The 18561-nt window shown below is 36.6% G+C and overlaps 2 protein-coding genes across 3 annotated transcripts in view; one reads left to right on the plus strand and one right to left on the minus strand.

Annotated features, from left to right (window-relative positions):
* The window catches only part of LOC107698228 (paired amphipathic helix protein Sin3a-like), a 35159-nt gene extending 29356 nt beyond the window's left edge, over positions 1-5803 (plus strand). For both annotated transcript variants that reach the window (XM_016499195.1, XM_016499194.1), the window contains exons 19-21: positions 797-891; positions 2710-2911; positions 4283-5803. In XM_016499195.1, the coding sequence (XP_016354681.1) occupies positions 797-891; positions 2710-2911; positions 4283-4504 (519 nt within the window). In that variant the 3' untranslated portion in view covers positions 4505-5803. The remainder of the gene's footprint in view (positions 1-796; positions 892-2709; positions 2912-4282) is intronic.
* Positions 5804-7843: 2040 nt separating this feature from the next.
* On the minus strand, positions 7844-15159 carry LOC107698226 (cellular retinoic acid-binding protein 1-like). The gene is made up of 4 exons (XM_016499190.1): positions 14927-15159; positions 12741-12919; positions 11342-11455; positions 7844-8269 (listed from the first exon to the last, which is right to left on the minus strand). Exons 1-4 carry the CDS (start codon positions 14994-14996, stop codon positions 8219-8221), a joined length of 414 nt encoding a protein of 137 aa, XP_016354676.1. The 5' UTR covers positions 14997-15159; the 3' UTR covers positions 7844-8218.
* Positions 15160-18561: the final 3402 nt, after the last annotated feature.

Below are 18561 nucleotides of genomic sequence, written 5' to 3' on the forward strand. Positions count from 1 at the left end.
AGTCTTAAATTTAACTTGTTCATGTCTGCAGAAACCCTGGTTAAGCTCATGAAAAATGGGGGCAAAAACTAAATTGTTGAACTAATGTGGTTCAAACGACGGAGGTGCGACTGTGTTCGGGAAACAGTCGTGACTGGCTAGTTAGTTTCCACAACAATGCATTGCAATGCTATGGTGGTTAATCAGTGAGTTACGTCGTTGTACGGGAAACGCACCCCTGGTCTATTATTATTATTATTAGTAGTAGTAGTAGTAGTAGTAGTAGCTTGTGACTTATAATTTTTAAATACTATTATTATTATTATATTTTTATAACAATTTTGTTTAATGCATCTCAATCATAATCATTTATCATTATTATTATTATTATTATTATTATTATTATTATACAATTTTTATGTTGAATTCCTCTATTTATTATTGCTTTTCCATAGAGACATTTCCAATTTAAAAGTATTTATTTGTTTACATTTTTTCTGTAGTACTTCGATTTTAATTCTGTTCTTTATTCTGCTCATTCTACATTTGACTTTGTCAGTTTTGGTCTTGTGCTCCAAACAGAGACCATTTTTCAAGAAATGAAACACATGAACAAAGCCTGAACATAATATATGAGATTCGTACATAGAAATTAATCTTGTAAAACAACACAAAACTGCCATGCAGAGCATATCCTGGAGGTGATATTTATGTATTCAACTGTATTCAGTAGTTCCAGACAGTAATGCAATTAACATTGACTCTTTATTCTGAAAAAGTAACCTTGAACATCTGTCTGTCTGTCTGTGTGTTTCAGCGCTGGCCCGACTACGTGGAGCGATATCTGAACACCAGCTCGGCCTCTCCAGAGCTGCGAGAGCACCTCTCCCAGAAGCCTGTGTTTCTACCCAGGTGAGGCTCAACCAAGTACACCCATCTTTAGAGCCATGAGTCCTTTAAACTTGCCTCCTTCCCATGAAGCATCATCTCAAGACAGGAACATCCCAGGAATGCTTTCGGTAGTCTTGGGAAATGTCTCACTGTACAAGTGCTGCTTGTTTGTAATCACCTGTTTTTTTTTTGTTTGTTTTTTCTACCCAAACACTGCTGTCTGCCTGCTTGCATTCGCACTTTATTTAGAATTTATTTAATGAAAACTCATTGTTAGGCTGCTTATCTCTGCTCAGATGTGGCCACAGTACAGTCATATTGGTTATTTTACGATTATTTATGAATTGTAAGTATGGTGTGTTTGTGGGGAATGTGTGCAGAGGTGTTATCTCAAATTATGTGCACCATTTTTTTTTATTTTAGGGCAAAATCGAGGATAAGCCTTTAAAACACATTTAATGAGGTGGAAAGTTCATTTCAGTTTTAATATTTGTTTTTCATCTGCGAATATGGAAGATGTTTTTATATGCCTGCTCTTAAGAGGGTTCGGTTGAGTCACCATGTTCTTTGGAAGGGCAACTTTCTAAAGAGGCTGAAGACTTTGCATTTAGATAAGATGAGCCCGTTCTTGAAAAAAGCAGTGCTTTGTTCAGATCTGTACTTTCTTTTGAATAGATTTTCATAATCTTTTTAACGTTACCCACTTTTGGGTTTCAGAAACCTTTGCTTTCTCACATAAAGTGTGCTGTGGTCTGTTTGTGTAATTCAATTCACAGATATATTTCTGTATGTGACTTGATTTCATGATTTTGTATAAATGTTCTTATAGTCTGTAAGATTTGAGTGAGCAGACCTTGTATGCTGAGATCTCAGAGATGATGATGTGTCCTCCCGTTGCTGATTCTCTCCTGAGTTCGATTGGGGTTGTCAGTTTACAAAGTGGTGCTATGACTCGAACTTAAACTCACCATGGTCTGACACTAAGACAGCTGTATTTCAGAGAGGGGCTTGTCAATAAAACTCTGGTCTGAATTTTATCCTCAAATGTGCGTGTATTTCTTTCCAACAGATGTTTGATCTCTAGCATGGGAGGATGATTGATTTGCTTGTTCTTTCAGTTTTTTTTAATGCATGTTTTTTTTGTGCAGTGCTGGAGAGATGCTCTTGATGTCTTCATGTTCATCCACAAACTGACAGTGGCTTTTTTTTTTTTTTTGGATTGATTTATTTCTGTTTATGTGCATTGTGAGGTTGAGTAGCTGATGTTTGCACCACTGGTTTTGCTAGGAAAATGAATGGAACTAACACTTCTAGTGCATGGTAATGCAGTGCAACATGCAAAATGTCAACCCATATCCTGGCCATTTAACCTTATTTTTCCTCCCTGCTGGTTTCCTTTTTTTTTTTTGTGATGATTGGCTAGTTTCTTTAAGTGAAGTCCTGAATTCAAAATAACAGTCATGGTTTCTATGTCCATTCACATCTGTAACCTTTGGTAAGTACACTTCTAATTTTAGTCTTTAATCGAAGCAGGGAAATTAACTTGTTTTTGTTTGTTTTTTCACCCAGCATTTTGATTTGGCACTTGATCAATATGGTTTTGCCATGGATATGAGTTTTCAGTGGAGATGATCATTTCTGTTGATAATTTATCATATCTGTTGAGACCCAGGTGCACTGTAGACAGTTGCATTTGTGCATCATTTTTCTTTTTGATTAGGATGTTCCTCTCCTAGGCTGTCAGATGCTGAACCTTAGCATGTTTGATAGCATTTGTACTAAATTTAAGAAAGATTTAAGTTTCTCGAAAATTAAACAATGTGCCATTTTCTTTTTAAGGAACCTAAGGCGAATCCGGAAGTGCCAGAGAGGTCAGGAGATGCAGATGAGAGAGGCCAAAGAAACAGCCAAGAAATCCTCAGAGGGCGGCGAGGACTCAAAAATGGAGTGCATGTTTAAGCTCAATTCCTACAAGATGGTGTATGTCTTCAAGTCAGAGGACTACATGTACCGACGCACTGCACAGCTGAGAGCGCATCAGGTATATTGATGATAGATCAATGGTTCTCAAACTTGTTGACTCAAGCGGTCCCCATTGTTTGACACAATATTTGAAGGCCCCACCATGTTGACTAAGAAATTTCCTCTATTCCGTAATTATGATGGTTTAAATTAAATTATTATTTTTATGAACAGAAACTTGGGAGTGTTGATGTATTAAAGGAGATAGTCCACCCAAATATGAAAATTCTTTCAGCATTTATTCATATTCAAGTCATTTTTGTATGACCTGTATGTTCCACAGAAGAAAGTAAGTTATTTTGAAGAATATTGATAATAAAAACATGATTGGTTCCACTTGGCTTTCCTTATGTGGACAAAAAATACAAAATGGGAACTCAAACTGTTTTATTACCTGTATTTTTCAGAACATATTTTATGTCCACAGAAGAAAGTAAGATATTTTGAAGAATATTGGTAACAAAACAGTTTTGGTTCCCATTGACTTTCTTTCTTTGTTCTACCAATATACCTAAACTCACTAGTTCAAACTTAAGCGCCCTCCAGAAGCTTGCGTTCTGCAAGTGAACGGCGCCTTGTGGTGCCATCCCAAAGAGGCACAAAATCACTCTCACGGACCTTTTCCTGGACTGTGCCCAGCTGGTGGAATGACCTCCAGATCTCAATTCGAACAGCTGAGTCTTTAGCCATTTTCAAAAAACATCTAAAGGCACATCTTTTTCGCCAGCACCTGACCAACTAATACTAGCACTTACCTATTCTCCTGACCAACAGCACTTACCTATTCTATTCTGTTCTGTTCTATTCCATTCTATTATTTAAAAAAATAAAAAATAAACCTAGCTACGTGTACTGTGCTAGACTAACCGAGACTTGTCATGGCACTTGTATACTGTTGTTGTTCTCTCGTTGGTCTGATTGCTTCTATTGTTCTCATTTGTAAGTCGCTTTGTATAAAACCGTCTGCTAAATGATTAAATGTTAAATGTTGTATGGACAAAAAATGCAAAATGGGAACTGGAAATGTTTGGTTACCAATATTCTTCAAAATATATTTTATGTTCTACAGAAGAAAGTAATTCATACAGGTTTAGAATAACATGAGGGGAAATTGACAGAATTTTCATTTTTGCCAAATTATACTCTATTAATGTTGTGATCCAGAACATTCAGGATTCTAATACTGTATGTTCTTCATTTACAACAATAGTTTTCGATGGGAAAATTCTCTTTTTTGTTGTTTGTTTGTTTGTTTTTACATTTTCAGGGTTTCATTTTAGGTCATGATTTTCACATTTATTAGCATTTTAATTAAGATTGTTTACATAAAAAAAACATGTTTTGAGATCAAGAGGCTTCACGATTGATTGATTTCTTGCTTAATTTTCAGTCTCACCAGCGAGTAAGCACTCGTCTGCATCAGCGCTTTCAAGCGTGGCTAGACAGGTGGCGGAAAGACCACGTGACCAGCGACATGGCAGCCACCACTTACGAGTGGCTGATGGGAGAGGCCCAGGAGGGGCTACTGCCTTGCAGAACCGTCTGTGAGCCCAAGATCATCCACTTCCAGAACATCAACAAATACAAAGTCACCTACAGCACTACGTTGTAAAGCTCAAGTTTTCAAGAGAAGGGAGGGCTTTTCCCTCCATTTTATGTTTTTACAATGACTGAAGTAGCACTGAAATTAAAATCCGACCGCCATTGAGTTCTTTGAAGATTGCTCACTTTCTTTTTTTTATTTCTACCTTTTAAAATTTTTAGATTGGAGTCTTTTTTCCCCCCTTGACTTTATACCCAGTTGGTTAGTGTCCTTCAATCATGACGGCAAGAAGACACTTCTTGCAAATGCTGCAGCTTTAGTCAGACTTTCATTCGATTTTTCAAGACGATAAGAATCAGTTTTGTCTTTTTGAGAGGCTTTTTGTGAAAAGGATGGTTTACAAATACAGGTCAAGTTCATGCCCATTTGTATTGTTTTTATTTTTCATCTCTTCAAGGTGAATATTAGTTTATTATCAATATGTCTTTTGTGGTTCACTTTAACCACATACATGTTTAAAGAAAATCCCAAATCAGTTTTTTAAAAAGCCTCCATGTTAGGGGCTACGCAGCTAAACCAAGACTGATGATGTGTATTTCCCAAGTGTATTCGCAATATACATGAAATGTAATCAAGGTCTCTTTTCACAGGTTAACTACAGCACCATTAATGAAAGTATTACTGTTAATTAATAGACATCGAAGATACCAGCCACAATGTGTCAATCAGGAACACCAGAATAAGTACAGTCACAAAAGCTCTTGTAATGTAAATAGGATGTATATATGTCAGACTGTTTATATTCTGACAACCTTCACTGTTACGTAGTTCAGCTCTTAGGCTTCCTTATCAGCTTAGCGGACGAGGCTAATGCTGGGATGTTTAAGAAAACACTTTATGACTATTCTTACCAAAGGGAGTACTTGTTTAAAGTGTTTTTGTCTGGTCACTCTGTCTCCTCTGGTTATGTAGTCATGGAAATGTTCGTTTCGACAGCTTCAAGTTTGTCCAGAACCTGAGATGTTGAATTGGATGGTTTTTCATGATGCTATATTTGGCCCTTATGCGAACTTGTATTCAAATTTGTGATATCACTGCCTGTGTTCTGAGTAGAACTTAGAAACGATCCTGTTTGGTCCCATTTTGCCCTCTTATACCGAGAAGTCTGGAAATGTAACTTTGGGGCACATTTGTATGTGCTTTAAGGCTTTGGTTTATGCTGAAAAATATGTAAAACATATTTAAAGAAGGCAATGACAGCATGTTTCTATGTTCTCATGTACAGCCCTTTTATATTATTCATTATTGTTTTAAAGATTGAAATAAAACAGAATTGTAGTAGATTACCCTGCTGTGTGTCGAGCTACTTGGAACAGTAAGGATCTATAATGCATGCTTGTTTTCACACTGAATTACTTTCATGTACTGGGAATATTGAGAATGCATAATTAATGTGCACTGAAACACACTGTAGTTTTTTCACACTGGCAGCAGAGGGAGTGTTTGGACATTCTCCTGGGGCACAGTGTAATATTTTACACTCAAATGTGACTATAGAGTTAACTTAAAACATTAGCCAAACTCTTATTATCACACTGAGGCATGCAGTTATTAATTTGCAGCGCTGGAGTTCTCACACTAATTCTCTACATTTTTTATTAGGAAAAGCAATTCTCTTTTAATAGTCTTTAAAGTTTTAATACTTTGTGTTAGAATTTTTTTATGTTTGTAAGTAATAATCTTTTATAGATTCTTGACCAAAAAAGGCAAGTGGGTTTAAACACCAAAGAGTAATAAAAGTCTACAGTGACATTTAACTTACCAGGAGGGGAGAAAAAAGGTGTTGGTTCGATATGGCTCATTATTTAATTAGGATTTGGCCCCATATTATAGTTAAGCAGTCCCTGGAGAAATGGGTCACATAAAAGGGTCACTAAAAGGCTCTCCCAAGTCCATAACTCACAGAGCATAAAATGGAGATGGATGACTGCTTTCACTCACAGATGGAGTTTTTTTTACTCACTACAAGGCGTTATCCATGCCAGATATGTCTTTTGCATGGGACAATGAAGACAGGAGTAATGGCTGCTTAACATTCAGTTTTGCCACTACAGGAATACATTACTTTTTAAATTATAAAAATAGCAAACAGTTATTTTAAATTGTAATAATATTTTTCTTTTGCCCATATAAATGCAGCCTTGGTGAGCATATAAGATCTATTTCAAACAGGTGACCCACAAACATTTGAACCAGTAGTAGTACAGTCTTCTGGGAAACAAATATTTTATGTATCTTCTGAAGTGCAGTACTTTAAAAAAAAAAAAAAAAGTACACCCCCAGCTCTTAAAGCAGCACTATGTAACTTTTGGCGCTCTAGCGGTTAATAAACAGAACTGCACACATCCCGCGGAAGAACATTCCAACCGGAGCTACTTAAGTTTATGTCTATGGCGATTCACGCAGGTATGTGTTACTCCGCAGCAGTGACGAACCGACCAGGCTACAATAGTCCAAATATAAGTACTTATTATAAGTGTACCGTAGTGATTCGGAATAAGACAAAAACGCGGTTTGAAAGATGAATTCATGATGTACTCGCTCATTATATACATTTGGCAAATTTTGAACACAGAAAAAGTTACATAGTGCTGCTTTAATGCATCGTGTTGCCTTCTTAACCCTTTGACGCGTACTATCACACCGGTGTGATCAGTCCTGGCTGGTCCCTGAAGCGTACGATCACACCGGTGTGATCAGTCCTGGCTGGTCCCTGAAGCGTACGATCACACCGGTGTGATCAGTCCTGGCTGGTCCCTGAAGCGTACGATAACACCGGTGTGATCGTATAAATCAATGAATAAAGGGTTAATGATAGAACTTTAGTCATTAGAATTAAAACTTGATAACCATTTATGAATGCATATTTGTCATTTTAACTGAACTTTCAGCTAGAATATTTTAAACTCACGTGCGAAAGGGTTAAGCATCAGTAAATGTTTTCACTTTTTATAATAGTTGCGTTTGAGTCTCTCAGTTGTCCTCAGTGTGAAAAGATGGATTTCAAAATCATACAGTCTCTGCTGAAATTGGGCCAAATATGCAGAAGATGCTGGAAAACCAAATAATTTGTTGGACCTGGGGGATGTCTCTGAAGAACAGTGGGCAGTTGAACTACTCTGGAAAAACTACAGCCTCATGAACAACTATCACAAAATATAAAAACAGTTCTGGATCATCCAGGTAACAAAACACACAGTATTAAGATTTAAGGGTTTGTAAACTTATGAACAGTCATTTTTATAAATTCACTATGATTTGTCTTTCAGTAAAATATTCTGGTTAAAGAGATTAAATAATGTTCAATCATATCATTAACAATTAACAGCCTTTATTATTTCATCCACGGCCAAGGACTGAAAAAAGTTAATTAAGATCATTAGATATGGCTGCAGTAAACCATTACAAGTGTTCTAAGAATGTTTGTGAGATAACCATGAATATAACTTAACACCAGGCCTGCTCAGTTCCTCGACTGTCCGGCCCACCTTAATCATCTTGAGCCAGGTTTTGACTAACACTGTACATATAAAATTCATAAAAACATTATAAAAATGTATCTAATGATTAAATTGAATATACATAAATGGTGATGAAGTCAGAACAGAAGGAAGTATCAATTAACACACTACAGTGCAAGTTAATAATGAACAAAATGTTATTCCTCCAAAGCTGCAAGTGCCGGAATATCCCATCCAGTATCCATCCCGTTCACCTCAGTGCTCATTCCCGTACATAAATCCGTGTGCACACCACATCATCGGCCCCAAAGGTCTGAGCAACGGAAATAAATAAAGAGAGAATGCCATTAACTCATTCATTCTTTCAATGTTATTCACAGTTCATTTTGTTCACTATGATTCATTTGCAGTCACAGATCGATTATATGTGACACTCCTAAAATGAAAGTATTTTGCTCTGACATAAACATTTTGTTTGTAGCTTCTTGGAAATGTTTCTCACTGAAGTGCTTTGACTGATGTATTGATCAGATTGAGAGGAAGTGCCTCTGACATCTCAACGCTGAGTTTGCAAATCACATCAAAACAGAACTAGAGCAGCTGACAACACCATAGACCATCTGCGCTCCAGAGCAGGACCACTTCACACACTCTTTTAAAAATTGGTATTAGGGCAGGCCATCTGCTGTGTGCGCCGGTGCCGTGGGACACATTAGAGAGAGGAGTGTCAGGCCCTTACACACCACCAGTATTCCTACATGTAACATGATCAATTAGACCCATTTACAAAGTATTTTCTGGGTCACTGACAGTAACTTTGTTCCATGATGCCAGCTTTATGGTAATGTGGTCATTTTTACAAAAAGTCAAACACATTAATCATTAGAATAAAAAAAAGAGGGTAGAAATGATGTAATGTTTACATAAACCATTTATAATGAAGACTGCTGTAAAGCATAAGACAAATGGTTTCAAGTGGTTCATAAGAATACATTAATTTAGATAAAAGGACAAAAAGCAGTCGCCATTATATTCATATGCAACGAGGCATTTAAAACAAATTTAAATGCCTCATGTTGGTCATGATTATTCAGCTCATGACAAAACAGCTGGTCCTGAATGGAAAGACATGCATCAGAAGTCTTTCCTCCTCATGAGCCTGGAGGAGTTTTGATGTGAGCCAGCTGCATTATCAGTTCACTGTGATGCATCACATTTTCTGCTATGCCTAAGACACAGATGTGACTTCTACATGTCTTGTCCTACAGTTCATGCTGTAATGCCACCAACTGTGACAATGTCCATGAACTCATTAATGTGGACCAAAAATACGACTGAATGCAAGTTGTGCTGTGTTAGTAGTTCAGCATATTTTCCTGTTGAGCTCATTTATTTAGCAATAACTTTCCATGAATAGAGTACATAGGGTATGAAATGGCCTCTTAAATAGCTTTTTCAACAAATGTTATATGAATGTCAACATAAAACAGAACCCAACATAAAAGAATAAACAAATAAATAATCAAAAACATAAAATGATGGAAAAATGTGTAAAAGAGCTGCAAATTTTGCCGATATCAGGCTGTCACTCGGTAGTGGCTACTGCTAATTTGGAATCAAATGTTGGTTTGTTGTTATTGATATAGATATATTTCCCAAAAAAGGAAGATACATTTTTTGGGGGGTCAAAACTTGAGTAACAAGGTTGAATGTTTGATCATGATGGATGCCGTCAGTACTTAAAATTATGTAAAAACTACGAAAAATGAAACTGAATATTATGTAATTATTTCCTGTCAATGTGTATAAAGTGTCTAAATAATGTTATTTCTTAGTTGTTAAAATTTACAATAATATAGCATTTCTGTAATGTGGGAAAGTCATGTTCTGACAGGGTTGCACACAAAATTGGTAATCAAAACTTTTTATTTTTATTTTATTATTTTTTACTACAGTGATATAAATATCAGTTCAATAGATTATATCAAAATAATGATGTTATTTGTTGTACAAAGATGTACATACTACAACAAATAACATTGCCTCATCTTAGAGGGGTAGTTCGCCCAAAAATTTAAATTCTGTCATTAATTACTCACCCTCATGTTGTTTCAAACCCGTAAGACCTTCGTTCATCTTCGGAACACAAATTAAGATGTTTTTGATGGAATCTGATTGCTGTCTGACCCTGCATAGACAGCAACGCAACTGAAATGTTCCCAAGTCCAGAAACGTAACGCTTCGTATAATTGCGGATGAACCACTGATGTCACATGGATTATTTTACAGATCTCCTTGCTACGTTTCTGGACTTGGGAACATTTCAGTTGCGTTGCTGTCTATGCAGGGTCAGACAGCAATCAGATTCCATCAAAAACATCTTAATTTGTGTTCCGAAGATGAACGAAGGTCTTACGGGTTTGAAACGACATGAGGGTGAGTAATTAATGACAGAATTTTCATTTTTGGGTGAACTACCCTTTTAAGACATCTTAAGTGGGACAGGCCAAAATCACATTTTAAGGGAGTAAAGGCATTTGCTTTTTTTTTTTTTTTAACTGACTTTTCATGCTAGGCAATTGAATGCTAGATAACACTTATACTTATATCATAGCAAAAAACAGGGTGTTTGTGCTTCCAATGCTTTAAAAAAGTCTTGGTACACTGAAGTGTACTGAATTTTGCACAAGTGGTTTCTGAATACTGCAGTAAGCAAATTCAGAATTGGCCTTTGGTTTTAACTCGTGTTATATAGAGCCTCTGTAAACTTTTAAGTATGGCCTACACATCATGCTACTTATAAATAGCATGAACTTTATCAGGATGCATGTGATCCAGAAATTAGTGTCACACACGGTTAGGTGCTACTGTAGGTTGTATTCTCTTGTTATGCTCAAGTTACCTTTACTGAATGCTCATGAACTGCTTTTTATGGCACATATTTTCAGTGACCCATGTGAAGAATGGTGAAAATCGTTTCTCTGCATGGGTGTTTCACCATCACAAGTCTTTCCCAAATCCGCTTTGAAGTTTACAACAGATATTTGACCGAGAGAGGAAGACATTTGATGTCCCTCCGGGGCAGCAAAGCCAGTGAATAAAGCCAGTAATAAAACCTCCTCAGTTATAAGGCCAGTTTACTGTTGTCCATCTGGCCTATAAAACGGAACAGGCCAGATGTTTACCCAGTGCTGCGTTTTTGTAAAAATTCCAAGCAAAACAATCCAAGCAATCAGTTTCTCATGGGTGTTAGTAATCACAGAGCAGACTGAAACATGTCACATTTAGAGACATTCAGCACTAAATAGACAATGACAGACACAGAATGAATCATTTTAGTAGTGATTTCTGAAAGGAACGATCAAGTGATAGAAAAGCTACGCACCAGAATGAGTTCGTTCCCTCTCAGCTCTCGTGTCCAGTACATCTTAGGGCCGTTACCATCCACAAGAGTTTGCCTGCAGGTCATCTTGTTCTCTGTCTCCCATGTGACCAAGCTCTGTGAACATTACAGGCTAATGGCTATAATATCACAATATAGCCTTTTGAAGATGAACATCTATATCTACATCTACTGCACACTGAAAAAATAGTTCTTTCCAGGGAAGAACATTCAGATTTTTCTCAGAGGAATTCTTCTGTCCATTGGCACTTGAATTACGTCCACTGAATGTTAAAAGCTCTTAGAACATCAATTTGAGGGAATAAATCATAAGTAATGGACTGAGGAGAGATGACCACCACAGGTGACCTGCTATGTCATGCCGATGAGTAACAGCTATATATTTTACCCTTTCGATATACCCTCTGCACACATTTCACTGTATACATCACCTTCTCTGCTTAACTGAAATCTTTTGCACATATAATTGAATGACTAAATATACAGGTTTCATTTCATGTTTATTTAATGTTGCCAAATAACTAAATAGTAAAATGAAAAATGCTTGGGTGTCCATCGATATCAAAAACAGATGTTATTTTGTGCTAGGCTTGTGGTTACTTTTATTTGCCTGTAAAAAGGTAGCAGTCATAAAGGTTAGCTTGTTAAACAGGCTTTCTAGTTCGGCCTGCCCATTGCCCTTTCAGCAGGCTCTGACGGGTTGACAGGCTCAGAATGAGAACTCAGTACCCTCACGAAACACATCGTGTCATATCAGTGCTCATCACTTCTGTAGTACGCACACATTATCTTACACATTGCTGAATGTGATGAGAGCAGCCGTTAGAGCCAGAATCCCCTCAGATCCATTCAAATCCAGGAGATTAAAGGTGGAAGACATTTTAAAAAAAAAAGCTGGTATTCTTATTCTTGTGGGGACATTTGGTAATGTAGGGAATACCAGGTACATACATATATAGGTTCAAAAATTGGGGTTGGTAAGACTTTTAAAATGTTTCTGAAAGAAGTCTCTTAAAATGCAGTAAAATTTAATTGTTGTATAAAATGTATACTATTTAAAAAAATAATGTATTCATGTCGGCGCTAAAGCAGAATTTTCAGCAGCCATTACTCCAGTCTTTAGTGTCACTTTTTTTTTTTTTTTTTTAGAAACCATGATACATTTTTTTAGGATTCTTTGATGAACAGAAAATTCAAATGTATAATTTATATGAAATAGAAATAATTTGTAACATTATATATGACTTTACTGCAGATTTAATTAATTTATTGAGACCTTTCTGAATAAATACATTAACTCCTATTGTAGTCTCATTTCTGAAAAGATGCTGATCACAAAAACAAACAAACAAACAAAAAGAAACCCCCTAAGTTGTATTACCTTGCACTTCCGCCCATCTACGGTCTCCTCGTTGAACTCTTGTCCTATCTGGAAGTTCATTTCTGTGGTCCTCACGGTAGTGGAGGTTTTGATGTAGAACTGTTCAGCGTTCTGGCGGATCTCCACGTGGGGTTTAGAGGCTGCAGCACAGGCCACCTTCCTCAGCATAGCGTTCACCCCTACATTACACAAAACATCTCATTATGCCACATGAGTTATGTCAAATTTGTCACTTTGCTTTTGTAAATGTTTTCAGTTTTATGTTATTGAGGCAGAGTGGAGCAAATAAAGTGTCCAAATGAAAAGATTATTATATACAATAAATGATCGAATAACTCCATGAGCACTCATCACTCTTGACTGTGCTGTAATTATCCACTTGTATATCTCACTCTAATTCCCTCAAGATGGCATGCTTACATCATTTATTTGAATCTGCTGCAATAGATACTGGGGCAAAGGGAATATCTGGCCTGCTTTCATTTGTGTGGCTTTCATGTTTTTTAATGTGACCGACGTTCATTTTTCCTAGTCATAACTAGGGCAAGTCAAGCATTCATACAGTCATGGTATGCCATTTTTCTGCATAAATAGTTATCAAGGGATCATAGAGTACATTGTTATCAGCAGATGTTGCAAATAAGGAGCTGCAATGACAGGGTGTTGACTGGAAGGAATGCCATGGCTCTTGGTCTTGTGCAGTATCTACTTGGACAATATTAAAACTCTACAAGGGCTAATTGCACATTTTTGGCACAGGATTGTAGTGTAAACTATTAGGGTAAGTAACTGTCTGATCGGTTTCATAAACATTTCAGTTCTCAAAAATGTCTCTCTTTATATTTGGGAGTTTTCTGGAGAATTATAGGCGTCTGTTTCACTCACCATGCCTTTTGTTTTTTTGTTTTAAATTCTGATATGATATGCTCACTACCGTTAAAAAAATAATACTTTTATTCAGCAGGGATGGGCAAGTCAAGCATTCATACAGCCATGGTATGCCATTTTTCTGCATAAATAGTTATCAAGGGATCATAGAGTAGATTGTTATCAGCAGATGTTGCAAATAAGGAGCTGCAATGACAGGGTGTTGACTGGAAGGAATGCCATGGCTCTTGGTCTTGTGCAGTATCTACTTGGACAATATTAAAACTCTACAAGGGCTAATTGCACATTTTTGGCACAGGATTGTAGTGTAAACTATTAGGGTAAGTAACTGTCTGATCGGTTTCATAAACATTTCAGTTCTCAAAAATGTCTCTCTTTATATTTGGGAGTTTTCTGGAGAATTATAGGCGTCTGTTTCACTCACCATGCCTTTTGTTTTTTTGTTTTAAATTCTGATATGATATGCTCACTACCGTTAAAAAAATAATACTTTTATTCAGCAGGGATGCATTAAATTGTTCAAAAGTGACAGTAAAGGCATTGCTAGAAAAGATTTATATTTGAAATAAATGCTGTTCATTTGAACTCTCATCAAAAGAATCCTGAAACGATGTATCACTTTCCACAAAAATATTAAAGAGCACAAATGTTTTCAACATAAGTAATGTTTTACCAAATCAGCATATTACAATGATTTATGAAAGATCATGTGATACTGAAGACCGGAGTAATGGCTTCTGAAAATTGAGCTTAGCCGTTACATAAATAATGTAGATTTCTAAACATATCTTCTTTGGAGACTTCTTTCAAAAATATAAAAATCTTACGCCAGACTTTTGAACAGTAATGTAAATAATAATAATAATCATAATAATAAAACATCTTGTTCAAGACTTGATCAAATCATAATTTCTGGGCTGCACAAAATGTATTATTATTATTATTATTATTGGTATGAAACAATTACATTGCATTTCATTTAAAAATAAATAAAATGTAATCCACTGAGTTGGTGCATGTTTGTGCCCTTGCTAAATCTCTGCACTGTCTCTGTAGCTTTGAGAATTTGAATAAGAATCCAGACTGCTAAAGAAACAAAAGACACTGAAGACGCAGTCCAACCGCCCGAAAATAATAGTGATTTACTCTTCACACTAGTTAATCCATGAATATGCTATTGAAGTCGAAACAGCAGAAGAAGAGGGGATTCTGGACTGGGCCTAAACAACAGGACAAAACAGCCTATAGTGATCACATACTACACACTTAGTGAAGGATGAAGTGAGTGGATCACTTACTGAGTGCTTTGAGGAGTTCTTCAAAATTTTCACTGCTCTTCATCTTCCAGGTTCCAGCAAAATTGGGCATCTTGGCCTGCTCCTTTTAATCACTCTGTCTTTAAAAATTGCCTTTTAATTCAGAAAACAGATCTTCTGCCACTATTTTTTTTTTTTTCAGATCTAAGAAGTTGACAGTTTCCACAGCGTTTCTTCTTCTCTTTCTCACCCTGTCTCTTCTACAATATCACCCCTCTCTTTCTTTCTGTCTCTGTGTTACGCCTTCTGGACCACTGCTGATAGCAAGCATCTGTGACGTACGTCAGTGGTCCCTCCCTCCCACCCAGATGGATGTAATGGCTTACAGGAGCACCCATTCTCTAACGCTTCTCATTCATCTCACACTCTTGAATTCATTGCTTTAATACTAATCCGAGCTGTCACATTCATTCTCATATAAAGCTCCTGGAGACTTTAAGTAGTCAGTTCATGCTCTTCTATGGTCTTTTTTATCGCTTTGCCATTTCTTCGACTTTCGGATTAAAGTAAATATAAATTATAGGTTCCATTTTCCACCAGTGCGCTTTTTAAAAACTATTCAGCAGTGCCGCCACTGCAACACTCAATATCGATTATTTTTATAAATATATCTGGGTGATGAAATTTGGAGTGCGTTGTAAAGAATGATTTTCAAACATTATTGGCATACATTTGAAAAGAAAATACTATTTCAGTCTTTCTACTTCGAAATTGTATCTTTAATTCAGGGTTGCTTGTCATTTCTTTGTAATTACTTGTGACATTTACAACTAATTTCCGAGTCAAAACTGTTTCCAAGAAAATCCTTCACCATATTTTAGTCTATTTGCACTCCAGATGTAAATAACATCAATTTGAGTCAGTTTTCTTCTCTTTTAAACAACCTACAGCACATTTTGAAAACAGCCCTCGACACATTTCCCGTGAAAACCCATTCATCCTGGATCCTGCCTCCCAAGAGGAGAAGGACAGGAGCCCCAGGAGAGAAAGAGGGGCCCCAGGCTAACCTCCTCCCTCCCCTCCTAGGCAGTCTGATTTGTTCCTGTCCCGATGTTGTTTCATTTATCTCTTTGACAAAGTGCCTTTGAGACAGCAGTTGATAATTAATGTAGAGAGAGGGCAGAGAGCACTTTGTCATTTCTCTAGGAAGTATCCAGGAGAAGGAACGGACCCATCCACTCGCTCGCACACCCTCACCGGCCACCGTTTGTCCCATCAATCAATTGATTTGGTATGGGCCTTTAGATGTTGCTGTGTGTGAATATCTTTTCTCTCCTTTGTTTTTATAAGGCCCTGTTGAATGTGCCAATGTGTGGTCCATGAAATAGACTGTGCTATGCCAAGACCATGATGTGGAGGGCCATTGTTCCTCAGGAACATGCAGAAAGGTTGCATTAACATACTGTATTGTATTGTGTATAGTTAATGCATTAACAATGGACTAGAAAATAGACTGTTGCATTTAAGCAGTTTTAGGTAACATTTTATACAGTTTTCTTGTTACCTGTTACATGTACTTACTATAGTAATAACCATAAATGATCCATAATTACAAGTAGGTAACCATAAACCACACCTTAATCCTAACCCTATATAGTAAGTACATATTGTTAATTAAAATCAAGTGTAACCCAGTTTTTTTTTGTATGGGTAACATTTTACAGTTCGTTAACATTGTGGTAGTGCACTAACTAACATGAATTAACAATGAGAAATACATTCTTACAGTACTTATTGACCTTTGTTAATTTTAGTTAATAAAAAATGTCCATATCAGTTCACAATGCATTGACTTGTGTTAACAAATACAACTTTCGATCTGCAAAATGTATGAGATTAAGATTAATACGTGCTGTAGAAGTATTGTTCATTTTTAGTTCAGTTCAAATGAAACCTTATTGTAATGTATTACCAACATATGCATCTTTCTATTTGTCTTTCTATGAACACTCAGGGCTCGCACTATTACAGTTTTTCTGAATTGCTAAAACACATTTCTTGAAACCATCACTCATTTGCTCAAAACCTTAAACACAGATCCAAACCTTCAAACTAAGTTCACAGAACCCCTGACTCTTCTGGCAAAATCAAACAATCGCTTCAAAACCATTTTACCGGTACTCAAAATCAATCAAAGCTTTCAAATCATACACACATTAGTCAATAATATACACACTACAGATCATTCATTAGACACTACATCAAAAAATGGAGAACACAGTATCCAGTGCATGTAGTTACAAAAAAAAAGTTTATTGTATATAGTAAAAATTTTAGCAATAAAACACACACACACACACAGTATATACACATGCATACATACATGCATATGAATCAGAGGATTTCATCTGGTCACAGGCAGGCAACAGGGGAAAAAACCCCTCTGGTATGGCGGATCCAGCCTTGACAAGACAGCACGTTTATGTCACCACAGACCAGTTCTTCCACCCTAATGTGGTAGTCTTTCAATTCTACACAAGATTCTCTTCCACTCTTCTTTTGAACTTTCCAACTGATTATGTTGGCCAGAGAATCTGCTCAATTTAGGTTGAACTCTTTGTCCTGCCTCTGTCATTCCATGCACAAGAACATGGTTTATCACAGTTGCTCTGATTTCATCTGAAATGACTGTTCTTGGTCTTGCTCTTCCTCGTCCTCCTCTTCCTCCACCTCGTATACGCACTCTTTCGTACCTCTCAGATTGATGGATGCACCCATGCCATCTGTGCAGTTTGAATATTTTGTACATTCACAAATTTTGAAAGAAGTGTGAACATTTGTTTTGAATTATTGTGTGTAAACAATAACAACCGTGTTGCAGTTGTGCTTAACTTTTGCTTTCTTGTGTTTAGGGTTTTGCATCACAAGTTTATCACAGTGCAAATTGCGTTTTAGTGAGTGAGAATGTGTGATTTATTTGACAAATTGGTTTAGGCTATTGAGAATTTGGTTCAGAGTATGGGGTTTAGTGTCTTAGCAAATGTGAAAAACTGTAAGCAAGTTTTGCAAAAAAGAGTGCATGAGATCTGCAAATAGTGTCTAAACTGCCTGAACTTGTTTAAGGTTTCGCAGAAAGAGTGATTTATTTGACAAACTGGTTTAGGCTATTGAGAATTTGGTTCAGAGTTTGGGATGTAGTGTCTTAGCAAATGTGAAAAACTGTAAAAATAGAGGTTCTTAGTAAAGAATGTTTGACATTCATGGAACTGTTCCATTCCACAAAAGGTTCTTTATAGTGGAAAAGGGCTCTTTAGGTTATATTCTTCACACTAGGAAAAAAATGGCTCTTTTAAGAATTGTTCACTGCAAGACTCTTTACGGAACCAGAAAAGATTCTTCTATGACATTGCTGAGAATGCCATAGAACCTTTACTTTTAAGAGCGCAGATGGACCTGGTTTGAGGTCATACTAGATTAAATCACAAATCACCAATCGACATACACTAATGGAGAGCATCCATAAAAGTCCAGCTCTGCAAAAAGACACAGCCCACTGTGACAACACCCTGTCCACTGATATCACAGATATACAGGTGCATCTCAATAAGAATGTCGTGGAAAAGTTCATTTATTTCAGTAATTCAACTCAAATTGTGAAACTCGTGTATTAAATACAT

Source organism: Sinocyclocheilus anshuiensis, unplaced genomic scaffold (genome assembly GCF_001515605.1).
Source record: "Sinocyclocheilus anshuiensis isolate Anshui unplaced genomic scaffold, SAMN03320099.WGS_v1.1 scaffold3403, whole genome shotgun sequence".
NCBI lineage: Eukaryota > Metazoa > Chordata > Actinopteri > Cypriniformes > Cyprinidae > Sinocyclocheilus > Sinocyclocheilus anshuiensis.

Bases quoted from the DNA above. Each gene is read 5' to 3' on its own strand.
- LOC107698226 (XM_016499190.1), bottom strand. From the start codon at position 14,996: ATGCCCAATTTTGCTGGAACCTGGAAGATGAAGAGCAGTGAAAATTTT. The intron at 12,920-14,926 runs GTAAGTGATCCA...TGTGTAATGTAG, and splicing joins AGAACTCCTCAAAGCACTCA to GGGTGAACGCTATGCTGAGG. The intron at 11,456-12,740 runs GTAATACAACTT...TAATGTTCACAG, and splicing joins TAGATGGGCGGAAGTGCAAG to AGCTTGGTCACATGGGAGAC.